The sequence below is a fragment of the Aptenodytes patagonicus genome, chromosome 1 (assembly GCF_965638725.1).
Source record: "Aptenodytes patagonicus chromosome 1, bAptPat1.pri.cur, whole genome shotgun sequence".
Classification (NCBI taxonomy): Eukaryota; Metazoa; Chordata; class Aves; order Sphenisciformes; family Spheniscidae; genus Aptenodytes; species Aptenodytes patagonicus.
The window spans coordinates 1534598-1550558 of NC_134949.1; the positions used below are offsets into that span (position 1 = coordinate 1534598).

The window sequence follows — 15961 nt, forward strand, 5'->3', positions numbered from 1 at the left end:
AGAGACCAACAGACACAGCTTTGCTTTCGGATCCAAGACAATTTTGCTGAATTGGCACTTAGAGGGGAAAAAAATAATCCCATTTTGATATGTTAAGTCATAGAATCATAGAATAGAATCATAGAATCATTGAGGTTGGAAAAGACCTCTAAGATCATCGAGTCCAACCGTCAACCCAACACCACCACCCACTAAACCATGTCCCTAAGTGCCTCATCTACTCAACTTTTAAATACCTCCAGGGATGGGGACTCCACCACTTCCCTGGGCAGCCTGTTCCAATGTTTAACCACTCTTTCAGTAAAGTCAATCCATTCAATCTGGAGGCTCTTTGGGAGAAAACACCTTCATAGTGTTGCTGATGGCTCTTGGAGTCATTGATAAAAGGCTCATAAATGGTCTAAGTCAGGATACCGATGGATGCTTAACATTTCCTCTCCAAATGTCTTCTGAAAGGCCTCTGCACTCTGACACTGGTTCCCCCATTAGGCTTTTACCATTCAGGATGGAGTAACTCCAGGTGACACGATGTATCTGCTGAACCCAAGGTCTAAATATTAGCTAGGAGTCTCCAACCTGTTTGTAGCAGCTTTACGTAAGTGTAAGTACATTTTGTAGCTTCTATTACAACTACAAATGGCGATTAATTAGCAGGTGATCACAGATGGTTTGGTTTGGACTTCACAGATCCACATTTTACTGTGGCTGAGGACGGCAAAGCTCCCCTGTCCTTGCTTAAGGGGAGTCCCACCTGGGGAAACCCATGCCTCAAGGCAGGTATCTCATTTCTTGATTAAATACCAGCCCCAAGCACACTGTGGACAATGGTGGGGTTTGTAGCAGCAAGGAGACGACATTGGTCATCTCTGCAGCATCCCAGAGATGTCAGCACAGGAACAGGCTGAGCTGTGGGACTGACAAGAGGCACCTGTGTGGATATGAGCCACGGCGATGCAGATAAGACGCCCAAGAAGACCTTTTCCTTTTGGCTTCCTCTGGTTCTCCTCTGAACCAACCAGATCTGAATGAAGACGTCCAACACCATTTTGAACCAGCCGTTCCCAGGCCAAATTAATACACTCTACCCAGGTGCAGGGCTTCACACCTTGAGCTTATTTCAGGACTACCCACATTCAGGTAACTTGTGGTCAGCTCAGGGCACGGACAGGGTGAACTTGCGTTTATCTGTAAAACACCCCGTAGACACAAAGTGAGTTAACATGATCCTGATCAAACAGGCTGCAAGGCAGAGGTGGAAGGGGATCACCCCAGGACACCGGATCTCCATTCGGACAATGCGTGCAGAGCTATGAGATGGAAAAAGACATTACGGATGATTGCATTATGAAGGTTCAGAGCACCTGAGCAGGTGATCTGATCACGTTTTGAGCATTTGCAGAAGAGCACCAACTGTTCAGTTAGTGGAACAGAAAAAAAGAAAGTATTGGAAAATGAGACTGCTTAAGAAGCTAAAATGGAAAGCTGTCATTTAGCCTAAGTTATATTGAAGCAACAGATATTCCTCAAATAATACAAGCACTCAAGATTTATCTTCTTAAGTTAATGGCAGATGTTTTGCATTTGTTAGAAATTTGCAGCTTTTTCTGCTTTAGAAATAAATTTACTTTTGTTGCAATAATAAAGCAACAGCATTCACTAAGGCCTTCTCCTGCACGAGGTCAGGCATGTGTTGATCATCTTTAATCTGGCTTTTAAATAAGGTTCTCTATTAATAGATCTCTACAAAAAAGTTCCCCGTGAGCAATCAATACCGCAAGACATGTTACAAGTTCAGTGACAGAAAAAAAATAAGCTCCAACTTGAGAGAAATATAGCCCCATTTAAGAGCTGAATTCAGTTCATTAGAAACACCGGGGTTAAACACAAAGACCCGTCTGAGTTCACCACCGCTGTGTGGCCTGACTACGAAATGAAAGGCATCAATTTTACCACCGCATCGGGCCTGATTTTCATTTGTACTGAGACCCCTTTACACCACTCTGTCAGCAGAAAGGGGCCTTCAAGTGACTGTAAATTGTAGCTCCTTTACTCTGGCAGAGTGGTATAAAGGGGCTCCGCCATCAATTTTAAAAGGCATCACTTTCTCGAGTGTTGCAGGATGCTTTCTATTAGCCATCAAAGCCTATTTCAGTACGAGGAGGCATACAGAGCCAGGCAAAAGGGGAGGCTGACCCTCCGGGTGCAAAGTGGTCCAAGATAGTCTTGATCCTGTAATGGCCTTCACTAACCTTTTCAAAGTATTTTGAGATCTATGGCTGGAAAACGCGATGCAAATGCTCAGCATTATCATTAATAACAGAGAGCTAGTGACAGTTAGCTGCAGTATTTGGTAAAAAGCTGTAGCACAAACCTTTTTTTCTCCCTCCTGCTTTTGAATGAAGTCGTTGCTCACCTGAAATGCTGCAAGTCTGGAGGGTGAAGAGCTGCCCCTCTGCAGAAGAAGCGGTGAAGGTGTCTTCCACACGTTGCCTTTTGATTTTGGGGTGACAGCACCCCTGAACGGGAGAAAATAACCTGCTTTGGAAGCATGCTGGATGAAGAAGTTAAGAGGCTGAATGCCCTTTTAGATACTTCAGAAGGGCCAAACTCTGTCCTTGCACACCCTGCAATGCCCCTAAATAAATCTCCTCATTTTATAACACCTCAAAAACACACTAACAGACCAAACTGCATCCTGACAGCATTCCTAACCAGACCCAGCTGCCAGGGAAGAGCTGTGCTCTTTCTGCAACACAAACAGGTGGAGCCAACGACTCCTAAGCTTTATTGTTGGTGTCCTCATTGTGATTTTACTTCTCAGCGTTTCTGCAATTAAATCCCTCTGGTTCACAACCCCACGCGAGACTGCGGCCTCTAATTTGGAAACCACAGGGTTACAGTGCAATGTGGCAGTGGGAATGAAGAGTGCTACAGGAAAATGGTTGCATTCCCGGATAAAGCCTGTGACAGGAACAAACTCCACGCTGGCTTTTTGTATGGTTGTCCTGGTTTCGGCAGGGATCGAGTTAATTTCCTTTCTAGTAGCTGGTACAGTGTTTTGGATTTAGGATGAGAACAATGTTGATAAGGCACTGATGTTTTAGTTGTTGCTAGGTAATGCTTACACTAGCCAAGGACTTTTCAGCTCCCCATGCTCTACTGACTGAGCAGGCTGGGGGTGCACAAGGAGCTGGGAGGGGGCACAGCCAGGACAGCTGACCCCAACTGGCCAAAGGGACATTCCATACCATGGGACGTCATGCTCAGTACATAAACTGGGAAAGCTGGCCGGGGGGCAGCCATCGCTGCTTGGGGACTGGCTGGGCATCGGTCAGCAGGTGGTGAGCAATTGTACTGTGCATCACTTGCTTTGTGTATTATTATTATTACTATTATTATTATTATTATTATTATCATATTATTTCAATTATTAAACTGTTTTTATCTCAACCCACGACTTTTTCTCACTTGTGCTCTTCCAATTCTCTCCCCCATCCCACCGGGTGGGGGGGAGTGAGCGAGCGGCTGCGTGGTGCTTAGTTGCCGACTGAGATTAAACCACGACAATGGTGCAAGGTACAATTTCAATTGCTTGGACGGGTGGGGGGGAAAAAAAAAAAAGAGATAAGAATCCAATGGGAAAGGACTTCCTTGGGAAGAACAAGAGGGATTTGTCTCCCAATCTGCATATTGGCATCTGCATCACTTTGAGTATCAACACCACTTAAACACCCTGCTTATGGCTGTCACGGTGGGACTGATGGCAGAGGTGGGGGCAGGCAGGCCACGGTCGGAGGGGGCAGGCAGCGCCCTGCCTGGAGCTGGGTCTTTCTGCCCCCCCCCCCCCCGAATACGGCTCGTGTGAAATGAGGAGGGAGAGCTGGAAAGCCACATTCTCCCAACGGTCTGTGCAAACCCCTCCTTTGGAAAGGGAGCGTGGTGTTTCCACATTTCTCATCAAACGTGCATGCAGCTGGCTTAACCAAACACAGTAATTAGCTCCGTGTCTAACGCAAATCACCGGAGTGGAGACCCAGCTCTGCCAGTGAGCAACTGCAATTCACGTCTGTGGAGTGACGAGCAGGTAGAGGAGAAACGGCTTCATCCTGTTTGTTCTGCTGCGGGTACAGCTTTGCTGACAGCAGCAGGGTTAAGATGTCCTCAAGGGCACGGCAGTCCCAGCGATGGAGTGAGCCCTCGGAGAAGGTCTTCCATGCACCACCTCTAACACTGGGGTGCTTCCCCCATAAGTAGGCAGGGTTGAGCTGCAGAGGTTAATTCCAAATATGTACTCATATTTTTCCTCAGTTATTGAGAGTTCACCTTCTAGTTTCTGCCACTGCAGAAACAGGGTCAGTCTGACGTCTATTTGAAGCCAGGTTTGTGGCAAAGACTTTGAATCTTTGCTTTTTGAGGAATCTTTGCTCCAGTGCCAACTTCCAAGGGACACTAGGAGACAGGGAGGAGCTGGTATTGAAAGTCAAGAGCTTTGACAACTGTCAAAGAAATCATTGGTTTGGGTCTGGTTTTAAAAAACAGTGTTTTGAGTCCTTCACGCTTTTGAAGCTTTTCTCCAAGGAAAAGGGTAAGTGTGCGTGTATGTGTGTGGTTTTCAAATACAGGAAGATCCTCACCCAACTGCATGAATCCAGGACCTGGGGTGCTACATAAAGCCAACAAACAGCCCACAATAAAAACACTCGGAGTTTTTTTCCATTTCTGTCTTGATTTCAATACCCTCCTGACCCAATGCTTCCTCTCGGGGGGAGTCTTTGATGCACCTCCCTACTTTGCCTAAATATTGAGCCTCAGGATCCATTTCTAAAGAGATTTTTTTGTGTGTGTGGAGAATGTAATGGCAGGAGAGGAGGTGTCTTTCTTGAGACTACTGCCCGAGTCCTGTTTTTCTAGATAAAACTGTTAAGGTGCTAAAATGGTATTATTCTTCATTAAGGACAAGAAAGAGAAAGCACACACCGAAAGCGAACATGGATACACTGAGCAAACCTTTGGGTGGACGCAAGAGTATCTACTGATCTATAAACATACGTGGACACATGGTACACATGCAAAAACTTTACTTCCAATAAGCCATCTAGAAGAGAAAGACAATCCTGTTTTATGTGAGCTCCATGAGAAAGTGATTTCAAATTCAACGTTTAAGCCAGTCAGTTGTGAACTGCTGACTACAACGATCTGAAGTTATGAGATGCCAACAGCTGGCTGAATTTAAAAGGGTAGCTGCAACTCAGTAAGCTAATGGCTAATCTTTCATCTTCCTACCTACACACAGCATGCAACCATCTTAAAAATGTAAAGATTGTCCCAACTCCTTCATCGTGCATAATAATTCCTTCTTTGTAAAATATTCAGAGGGCTTCAGAAGGCTGAAGCTCTGGCAAGGGAAAAGGATGAGTGTATGTTGCATCTGCAGAGAAGCAGGAGAGGAAGAGGAGAGGACACCCTACTTCCACTTTCATAGAAAACCTATTTAAAATTTACTTGACTTCCTCAGTTAATTCATCTTCTTCCAGCAACTTTAATCCTTAAATGGTTATTGTTAAAAAGAAGTTTGTATTCCCTCAAAAGACAAGAGCAAAAGAAAATGACTTTGTCATATCTGACTGGTTCAGAAAATATAAAATCCAATTCTGAAGGAGTGCAGATAAGGGAAGAGCCATGGAAGAGCCATCAGCTTAGCAAACACTAAATAATGAAGAATGCAGAGACTGCCCAGCATGATAAAACACTCTATTAGCAAGACTGTTTTTAAATGAGTGATAATTGTGGCACATCCGCAGCAAACGGTTGTTGAATTTTTATCTCTAGGAAGGGGCCTTTTGACAGCCTAACCAAAAAGCCACCAACAGGTAGCCCCCTTTTTAGGATTTCCCAAAACATGTCCATACCTGCCCAACTCCACCTTGTCGTTTCTGAATACCTATAGCTATGCCTAGAAATTGCCCATTCGCAGCCAAGGAAGCTTTGCTGGAAAAGCTACTGACTTTCTACAGGGAAGGAATACAGGGCCACCACCACCATGTCATGGACTTGTTGGAGATTACAGTATTTCTGGCATTGCACCGAAAATTCTGGTCCCAATCGCTCCCCAAGAGCTTTGATGATGCCCTGAGTGGGACCAAGATTTAATCTCAAGTTGCTGGGACAGAAAAAAGAAACCATCAAAGACCTGGACGTGTGTTCTCATCATGCATTGGCCCAACATGTGGTAAGCACGGAAGATAAAACCCCACCACCGCTACCAGTTAATGGCATTACTGCTCTTGTTCAAGCATAGACACTTCAATGTAGCATCTAGTCCAAGGAGAAAAATAAAGCAGAAGACAGAGTTGCTCAAAGGAGTGTAACAACTGCCGTCTGCCCAAAGTCAGCTACCCAAAAAGCGAGCTGGGTGACTAACGGCCCGTTGACTTGCATATGATGAACCACGGATTCCAGTTGCATTGACCTGGAACGCTTGGGTTTCACGTGGGCATGTCTTAAAGTCAAAGTTACCGATGCTGAAGTGACAAAGCTGGCTGCACTTATGGTGATCTGAATCTGAATTTGGTGAGCTTCAGTGCGTGGCAGAAACCCCCTTTCTTTAGCTTTACTTTTGGTCAGTTATTTCCCTTCCTCCCTCCCTCCCCCTGATGCTCATTAACATGCTGTGGCTTCCAGCAATGAGATACTCAGAAATTCAGATGATCAAACCGCGACAGGAAAGAACAAGATAACTCGTATGACAGTTGAGCATTATGGCATTAACATGGTATGAATCTTTGAACCAACAGGTCGTTTTAATTCTTCCTCCTCTCAGCTCAGTCCGAGCACATTTGCATTGCTCTTCTCCCCCTGTCCAGGTGGGATGGAAAGAGACATCTCATCTCATTTTTCCTCTGTTGTTTATTCTTCCTATTCTTCTCCAAAAGAATTGCACTCCCCTGTATGTCATCGTAGCTTGCTGGATTTGTAAATACATCTGACTTGTATCACCACCTCTGCCCCACGGCATCACTTTTACTTCTCTCATATAGGTTGCAGTCAGCTCTACTGATGTTCCATTTATGAGATATACTCCACCAGGTTTCATTTATAACCATGAGGTCAACAGCCTCTATCATTTTCTAACACTGCTCGTTCTTCCTCTTGTTTCAGATACTCCTGGCATTTGTGTACAGACATTTTAGTGCATTGGTATAAAGTTATTACAAAGGAAGATGAATTTTTATTGTCAGGAGGACGCTGCCAAGTGAAATATTACACTTCGTACTTTTATGTTTATTCACTGCTGCATGTAATGTCCTCTCAGAAGCCTGAAAGTCACGCTTATGCCCTTTTATGTTTGGAAAATACTGATTTATTAAAAAAATTGAGTTTCAACTAGAACTGAAATTATAAATGATGTTTTTATTTTTAACATCTTTGACTGTCAGAGCACACCTCCTCAGCCCCAAGAACTCTCCCGGTAACTAAAGTTCTGTGAATAAATATTTGGCTACTGAACTTTGATAGCATTTTCCATTGGGTTTTATTTTTTTTTATAATCTTCTGAAGTACACCCTGTGAGAGCACAGCAATTCTTCTTGTCACTCAGGTATTGAGAACTCAAAGTATGGGTTACAGGAATATTAAAGCTACCCGTAGTATTTTGGGTCTTTAATTGTTAGCTGATTGTATAATCTTAATTATCCAGTTTCTTCTCCCAAGTAACAAGCGATAGGATGAGAGGAAATGTCCTCAAGTTGTGCCAGGGGAGGTTTAGATTGGACGTGAGGAAAAATGTCTTTACTGAAAGAGTGGTTAAAGATTGGAACAGGCTGCCCAGGGAAGTGGTTGAGTCACCATCCCTGGAGGTATTTAAAAGACGAGTAGATGAGGCGCTTAGGGACATGGTTTAGTGGGCATGGTGGTGTTGGGTCGATGGTTGGACTCGATGATCTTAGAGGTCTTTTCCAACCTCAATGATTCTATGATTCTATGATTCTGGATCGCAACAAACTGATCGCGGACAGCTGGAGTAAACAGTTTAAAGGTCCTGCTCTAGAGCAGAGTTATAAACCATAGGAAGGATTGTCAGTCAACCAGAGATGCTCTGCTGTCGAGGGACAATTATTTTAACGGCGATAAAACACTATGACTTTATTTTGCACCAGCAAATTTCCCCCATCACTTCCCAGAAAATAAGGCTGAGGTGATTTTCAATGCCAAATTCCCACGAGAGCTCAGAAGATCTGGCTGCCCACAGTCCTGCGCCCCTGTGGGTACCTTCCCCCAGGACTCTGCTCCCCATTTGCAAGACAAACTGCAGAAATGCCATGTATCCTCACTACGTCCCCATGTGTCCTGGGATCCCACCAAGCTGTGCGGATTTTTTTACGCGGTGCTTTTCTTCTCCTCTGCTCCTCACCTACAGCACAGCGTAGATGCCTCCTTCCACACCCGATGCAGCTGCATTTAATATAACCCCTAGACAACAGGGGATGTTCAATATTTGTAAAACACACAGTATTTTATTACAGGGATCTAGGGCAACATGAAGTGCTCTAACAAATGCACGGCCACCTCCCCAGGGTCAACCTGTGACACAGAATAGCTATTGGGAATGTCTTGGTAGGCAGGTGAGACCCAAACTCCTGGTCCTAGGAGAAGCTTAATCCCATGTCAGCTGAGCTACAGGTGACTCCTCACAAGTTAGTAACAGTGGAAGGGCATCAGTGGAAAGCAGCAGAGCTGAGGTCTGTTTATGCCGAGCTCTACTTCTGGGGCACAGCCACAACCGTCCTCTGAACACGACCCCGTGCAGACAACGCCAATGACAGCGATAAGAAGAGAAGCAAACACTAATCACGTCTCTAGCACTTTCCAGACAGAAAAAATCACTATTCCCCAGGGGAAGGAACGAAAACTGAAGCACAGAGAAGCGAAATGATCTCACAAAGGTAGTGCAGGCAATCCTAGACAGCCAGGAACAGAAGTGGTGTCTCCAGGCTCCCCTGTCTCTGCCTTCCTGGCACCTCGGTTCACCAAGGGTTCCTTCTGCCTTTGCAGGCTGAGCATCTGTGCCCCAGTGACGTGCACGTTAGGGCATTCCTCATTAAGATCTGTTCAATTTCTCTACTGAATTTATAATACACATATATTTTTAAATATTCAGCAATCTAGGATGCTTTAAAGAAAATGAAACCTGTCTTGGCACTGACACCTGCTCCTGTGCAATATCATTAGCAGGGACTGCTGAAAAGCTCAAGCATTGAAAGACCCGTCAGAGGTTATACCAGAAGTGATGCTCCTGGCACCCTCACGTGGTGCCCACCACAGTCTGAGCAGATGTCACACCACAGCATTGACTAGGAAGAAAGAGATGGAACTGCTTTGCTTTCTACTTCCCTCTGACATAAAGCCGCTTTGAAATCGAGAACAAAAGATGCCCACTCCTGCTAAAATCGCGGATTTATGCTGGTTTCCATTTCCAAGACAAAGGTTCTCCTGTGGGAGCTACTTACTCTGGGTGGATGAGAGGTTGGAGAAGGCTGCCTTGGTGCGACCTGCTAACCACTCCAGGCTCTCGTGCATGTTGGCCAAGGCCTTCAGGTCGCTGACGTCCCTCAGGATCTCCTGTTGAGGGATGAGTTTATCTCCCAGGTTGCCAATGAGAACTTCTGACTCTTTGCCGAAAGCAGCCCTGAAATGCAAACCAAAGCCACCCTCAGAAATACAGCACAGGACAGCAAGGGGAAGACATGAGTTGCACTGTGGAGAAGGTCAAACCAGCCAATGTAGAACTGTTCCAGCGTGGGGTCTCAAGAACGTTGTCTGGTGGAGTTTTTGAAGTCTTGTTACAGTGAATAACACCTCTATCTCAGGGAGGTTTTTTTCTGTCCTTCTCCCTGCATTTACAATCTCTGAATTTCACTTCATTCCTCATAGTTGCAAACGTCATCCCAATCAGCTCTCACACCTCTTCGCCCCACCCAGCATTTACACCTTGCTGAGACATGCAGGTGCTTTCCGTGTCACCCTGGGATACGTATAAATAATGCACATGCAGTACTTTTAATCTTCCCTTGTAAATCAGCTCTTCCAATCGCTGATTCACTTTTTTTTCACACATCTATCAAAAGAAATCTCCTGTGAAACCTGATGGCTTATCATGACAAAGTGACAAACAAATGATTTTGAATATCAGTCCGTGCATTATTTTACCGGCACAGAGATAGCACCGTGAAAAATGATGACCAAGACAAACGTGTTTACCCCCAAAAAGCTGAAAAAAGTTCTTTCAAGGTGTGTAACTGCTCACTCCACTGTCACGTTCCATCTTTTGCATTCAGACTTAGCTTTCCTGACACTTGTCTCCATGAAGAGCACGTTTGGTTTTATCCCAGAAGTATTTGCATGGCAAATATTCTCATTGCTTTTGCAGGTAAAGGAGGAGACTCCGGCATGACTTTTTGTGTACCATCAGGATGGAGAAAATCAGGACACGGTTTCTACATCTAATTACAATAGCTCCTGGCTGAAACCAAGTGCATTTCATTGAAAGACTCTAAGTGACAGCACATTTGCCATGGTCCTCAGTACACTCTTCCCATCATTAGTTGCTCTTTTTGTTATGAATTTGCATTCCACTTTCATTCAACTTTGCAAATCTCCACTTCCTGTCATTAGCTCTTTTATGAACTTACAATGAGGAATCATGCTGCTGAGCATAATAGCTGCAACGAGCTGCAGCAAAATAATCCCATCAGTGGCATTTTATATACTATCTAAGTAGTTTTATTGCCAGCGTCTCCCTAGATTTGTGGGACTTCACTGTCACTTGAGGAGAAAAAAAAAAAAACCACCACCCTGAAATGGTTTTAAATTGCTCAATTGAATTCATCAAAGGCAAAAAATAAAAATAGCCTTCATTAAAAAAGTCTCTTCGAGGATTTTCTTCAGCTTGACAACAAAAAATATGCTGCCTTAGGCTGTATCCCGCATGCTATGGCTTGGGAGGAATCCTTATCTGTTGGCTGTGTCTGAGGACTGAGACAGAGGAACATCTCCAACTCCAGTGGACTATGGCAGTGGTAATTCAGCTGTTCTTCCTCTCTGTAAGATGGGCTTAACTTTGATCCACTCTGGCTATTGAAAATAGATTAAATCCTTTCTGAACCTCAGGAAAGCCCTTAACAAGCCCCCCTGACTGGGCATTTCTTAGATAGTCATAAGAGGCTACAAAACTTTGGAGAGTGAGGACAGCTGAGCGACTCATCCAAAGTCCAAATGGGCGTTTGAAGGTGAATACAAGGTTGAACCGGGTGGACAAGCTCATAGCCGGGCTAGACCATTTTTTTTTCGGCAGAGCACGATCATTCTTTCAAGTAAAACACGTTATTGACTTCTACAGCAAACATGAAACACTTCACTTGGCTCTACCCACCCACAAACACTCAGATATCCTCACCTGTTCCTGTGGAGCCAAAGATTTTTCATAGATATGCTTTTTCCCCTCTAACCAAACCACTCCTGTTGACTTAGACTATCAAATCCCACTGGCAACTGCATCAATCTTGGCAGTGTTAGGTTTGCGGTTGGACTCGATGATCTTCAAGATCTTTTCCAACCTAAATGATTCTATGATTGTATGATTCTATGATAATCACTCAGAAAAATAAGAAATGAAACATCTGGTGAATTTCTACCTTCGTTAACACGGCTTTGCAATACAAAATGCCACAGAAAAAGCACTTCTTTGGGAACCACAATTTGAGAGCTGTTAAATGAGGAGTCACTACCACGCCACTGCCCACAACCGCGATTACAAATTTGTTTTTATTGCAGGGACAACTCTTCTGCCTTCCCACACGCAAAGAGAAACAGTTTTGGCACCACTTTGGATGGATAGCCTGTGCATGAATAATACAGTGCTTTCAGTCAGGCTGGGAAAAATCTATATAATACAAAGCAGGGTGTATTTCCTACTTTTGCTCCTGGGAGGAATACAAATAAGGTCTTCTACGGGAAGCTATACTCTAAAATGTTGTTGGGATCAATGCGATTCTGCCACTCGCTCTAAACCAACAGAAGTTTGCATCAAAAGGGCAGCAAATATATTCAGTTGTTTTCTTTAGTACATATCCTTGACTGCAGAAACCCCAATTCACTCTTTCGCACAAACTGAAACCTATAATAGAGACAACCTTCAGCAAGTAACTCCCTTTTAGAAGACAACTTTAAAGAGTTCTGGTGGATTCCTGTAATTTCAATTTAAACCTGCTGTCAGCAAATGTCTCCCTGAAGCAAATTTTTGCTCGTGTTCTGGATGCCTGCTTGAGAGAATATTCACTACATGCCTTTGTCTTTAATAAATTTGCAAGGCTAAACACTTAACGGGAAGGATATAAAAAACCAAATCAACTGAATATCCAACCTTAACTCTGCTCTTTTGAATACCCGCATTAAAACGGCATCTTCAGACCTTCGATTCCCATACAGGTTTCAGCCAATACTTGTCACATTTGTATCTGTGTGTACCTAAGACAAGAGCCAGCACAAAGAGATCTGCAGCCACCTTCTGCGTTTAATTTACGAGTTTCTGATGGTTCAGTGGGTACCCTTGGTTTGAATTACCACGATTTTGAAAACTTAAATCCCATCCTACCTTACCCATGAAATTTGCTTTGGACTTTGCCAAAGCGTCTGAGAACAGTAAAAGATCCTGCAACTTTTGGTGAGCACCCAAAGATGGAAATTTCCAGTAACGGAGATGATATATTTTAGAAAGCGAGAAAACCTCATAACCAAGTGGTTCATAACAGAGTGTTTTACAGAACTGTAACAAAAGGCAACGCTCCACTCTCCTGCAATTAATTCAGCTGTGCATATACCCACGCTCAAGACGGAGATTAATAGTGCATATCAACTACACTGTGAATAAAGCAAATTCAAGTGCCTTTCTTCACTGTCCAGCTGTTTCTTTGTGGGAGCTCACCCTTCCTTATGCCGATATCTGATGCTGGTGCCGCACCGCTTCATTGCCCTTTAGCCTCCGTTCCCACGGGATTTGTATGCACTGCAATAGGGTTCACTCTTAAATCTCCACTTTGTCAGAGCAGGCCGGCTGCGCTAGCTTAATCGTCGGATTAACTAAGCACCTCATTTTGTTTCCCTTTGTTAAACCATCTTAATTTCTATATTTTTTTTTACTTTCCAAACACAGTGACCAGCAATGCATCCGCTTTAGGTCTCATGGATACCGTAGAGGATGCATAGGGCATCCTTGGCATGGTACCAGCAGGGATGGGGAGAGGCCAGTGTCCTGGTTCCCCAAAGAAGTCTTCTGCAGGCAGACCGGCTTCCCCCTCCTCTCCTCCAGCAACCAAGAGCAATGATGAAGTTTCTAAAGGATGAGCTGTTAATAAAATCAAACAACCTATTGAGGTAAACTGCCTGGAAGCAGAGGGACTGATGACAATATACAAGGCTTCCCCTCATCCTTATTTCAGCATATACATGAGAGGACGGGAAACTCGTATGCGAGGGAAGAAAGGCCAGGGAAGAGCATGTGTGATAAATCAAGATGACCTGTGCTACGTTTAAGGCACTCTGACCGTGCCAGAGCAGGGCTGAAAAGCAGCCAAGTGTCCACATCAATACTGCAGAACGAGGTAGGAGGTCTCTCATGTACCCTTGGCAGCAGCTTTACGTTCACTTACTGCTCCTCTCCCTTTTCTCTGCCAAGAAATTAGTGTCAATTATCCCTTCGGCAAATAACGCCAAGGAAAAAGCTCACTGGGAGGGTGCGTGGAGCTGTAGGAGGAGGGGGACACACCAAGCAACCCCCTTGGGAGCCCCCCCAGGAACACACTGACCCAACGTGGACCTACTGTCCTTTCTCACACCCTCTCGACCGCAGACCTCGGAGGGATGCTTTCCGCTGAGCGTCGGATGCTTGCAGAGGAGAAGTAACAAAATGAATTTAAACCGCTGCTAAGAGCAGCGGGCAGAGCTGTGGCTGTAGAGGAAATATCCTAAAAATATCTATTAAAGTGTGAACAGGACAAAGATGCAAATGCTCTAGGAAGAGCTGGCAAAACAAGGATTACTGCTTTGTCACGGTGTTGGATCAAAACCACATTAAATTGAACATCCATGAAAATGTTAGTGAAAACAATTACTGGGTAAAAAGCTTGCTGTATAACAACTCAATCTGCTACCTAATATAAAGCACTTAAAATACATATAGTATATTATATATACAGTCTCAAAACATGATACGCATTATAATGGAAAGATTATAATGATAGTATTCGCATCAGTTTCATTGCACCTTTGCAGATTCTTTCGGATCAGTAGATTTTTCTATGTATTTATGTCATATAGAAATTTCTATAATCCATTTGTTTTCTGTTCCTGCACTTGAGCCACAAGTCAGCCTGGAGACCGTGCTTAAAAACTGCATATAGAAACTACCCAGGCAGACAGATTTCCCCTTGACAAATTCAAAGAAATTCCTATTATGTTCTTATTTATAGAGAAAGAGAGAGAAGGTGGTTTGTCACTTCATCTTGCACCAGAATTTGTTCAACAATCATAACAAAATCGTGCAAGCACCAAAACAAGTAACCCACGTGGGCTTTTTCTGCAAAGGGAAGCCCTCTGAAATGATTTGCTGCCGCAAGAACAATAAAACCCAGCCCAGCCATCTTCCTGCAGAAGATGCCATTTCACTTGTTTCAAAGATTCAGCACCTGAAGGTATTTTAAAAATTCAGCACATGAGGACACTTTTTGCAGCATGTCCAAACAGCATTGTAGTCCTGATGAAAAGCTGCTGCAAAGGATCCTCAGTGGATATAAATTCACCCCGCCAACTTGAGGTATTCGGCTTTAAAGGACTGAAGATCTAGCCCACCCTAAAAATGACCCAGATTTGAGGTTCATCGGGATTTACAAAGCCTCGACAACAATTTGTGCATCTCTATTAGGGACCGGCGCGATCGGCGCCAGCACTCCCCGGCAGCTCCAAATCTCTGCTGAGAGGTCGCAACACTGTCAAAAAGCAGACATCACTAATTGACAATTTTAAGCTGTCACATCACACGCCATCTTCTCGCTTAAATTTATTTGAATATTCTGGTCTTGTTAAGTTTATATTATACAATTTATCACAGCAGACAAGGAAGTGTCTTGGAGTATATTGTGTAGCTCTAATGATGTGATTTAGCGATACAGAATCTTATTAAAGCAGGAGCTGTTATTAAATCTTTGTGGAGAAGCTGAATCGCCACGTTTCCGCTCTGCCTTCCCCCTCCATCCCTGCTACGCAGTTTAGGGGCACACACATCACCCAGAAAAAGTACGGTGGAAGAGCTGGGCATCACTGTGCTCATTTCAATAGACAATGCAATTTGTAGGATTAATGAATCTGAAGCTGGGAGATTCTTCCTGGATTCAGGTTCAGAATATATGTAATCCTCAAAAAACCCCAAATCCAGCCCAAATCCTCCAAAACTTCTTTGCCTTCACAAGACAAGCAAAGGCAGAGGGAAACTTCTCGGATACGGAGGTGCCCTGTGAAGATCCAGGTGCTCACTCAATTTTACACCTCTCAGATGAGACTCCCAGTAGCAATAGGATTTAGTATCTGCTGTGCTCACGATGAAGCACATTTTCCCGTAGGATCCAAAAGAGTGATCTAGAAACCCATTTCACATAAAGGAGTAGACTGTCATCAAATGGAAATGACTCACACCTATGGTACGCTCAGATTCATAGTCCCAGTAGAGGGAAAAAAGGTCTACAGCCTGCTGCCAATCTTCCAAAATCATCCTTTCACCCTTTAAAAGCACTGTGAATATAATAAATAGAGCCTGAGAAATTGGAGGGAGATCTTTTATACTTGAGAGAAAAAGAAACAAGGAAAGAGAGACAGAAAAGCTACAACTGAGAATGGGAGGGAGAGCTAAGAGGTA

General features: G+C 44.0%; 1 protein-coding gene across 1 annotated transcript in view; it reads right to left on the minus strand.

Moving 5' to 3' along the window:
* Positions 1-15961, minus strand: part of EXOC4 (exocyst complex component 4) — a 423725-nt gene that overhangs the window by 48640 nt on the left and 359124 nt on the right. Inside the window, exon 14 of the mRNA XM_076346465.1 lies at positions 9507-9685. Coding sequence (XP_076202580.1) covers positions 9507-9685 — 179 coding nt within the window. The remainder of the gene's footprint in view (positions 1-9506; positions 9686-15961) is intronic.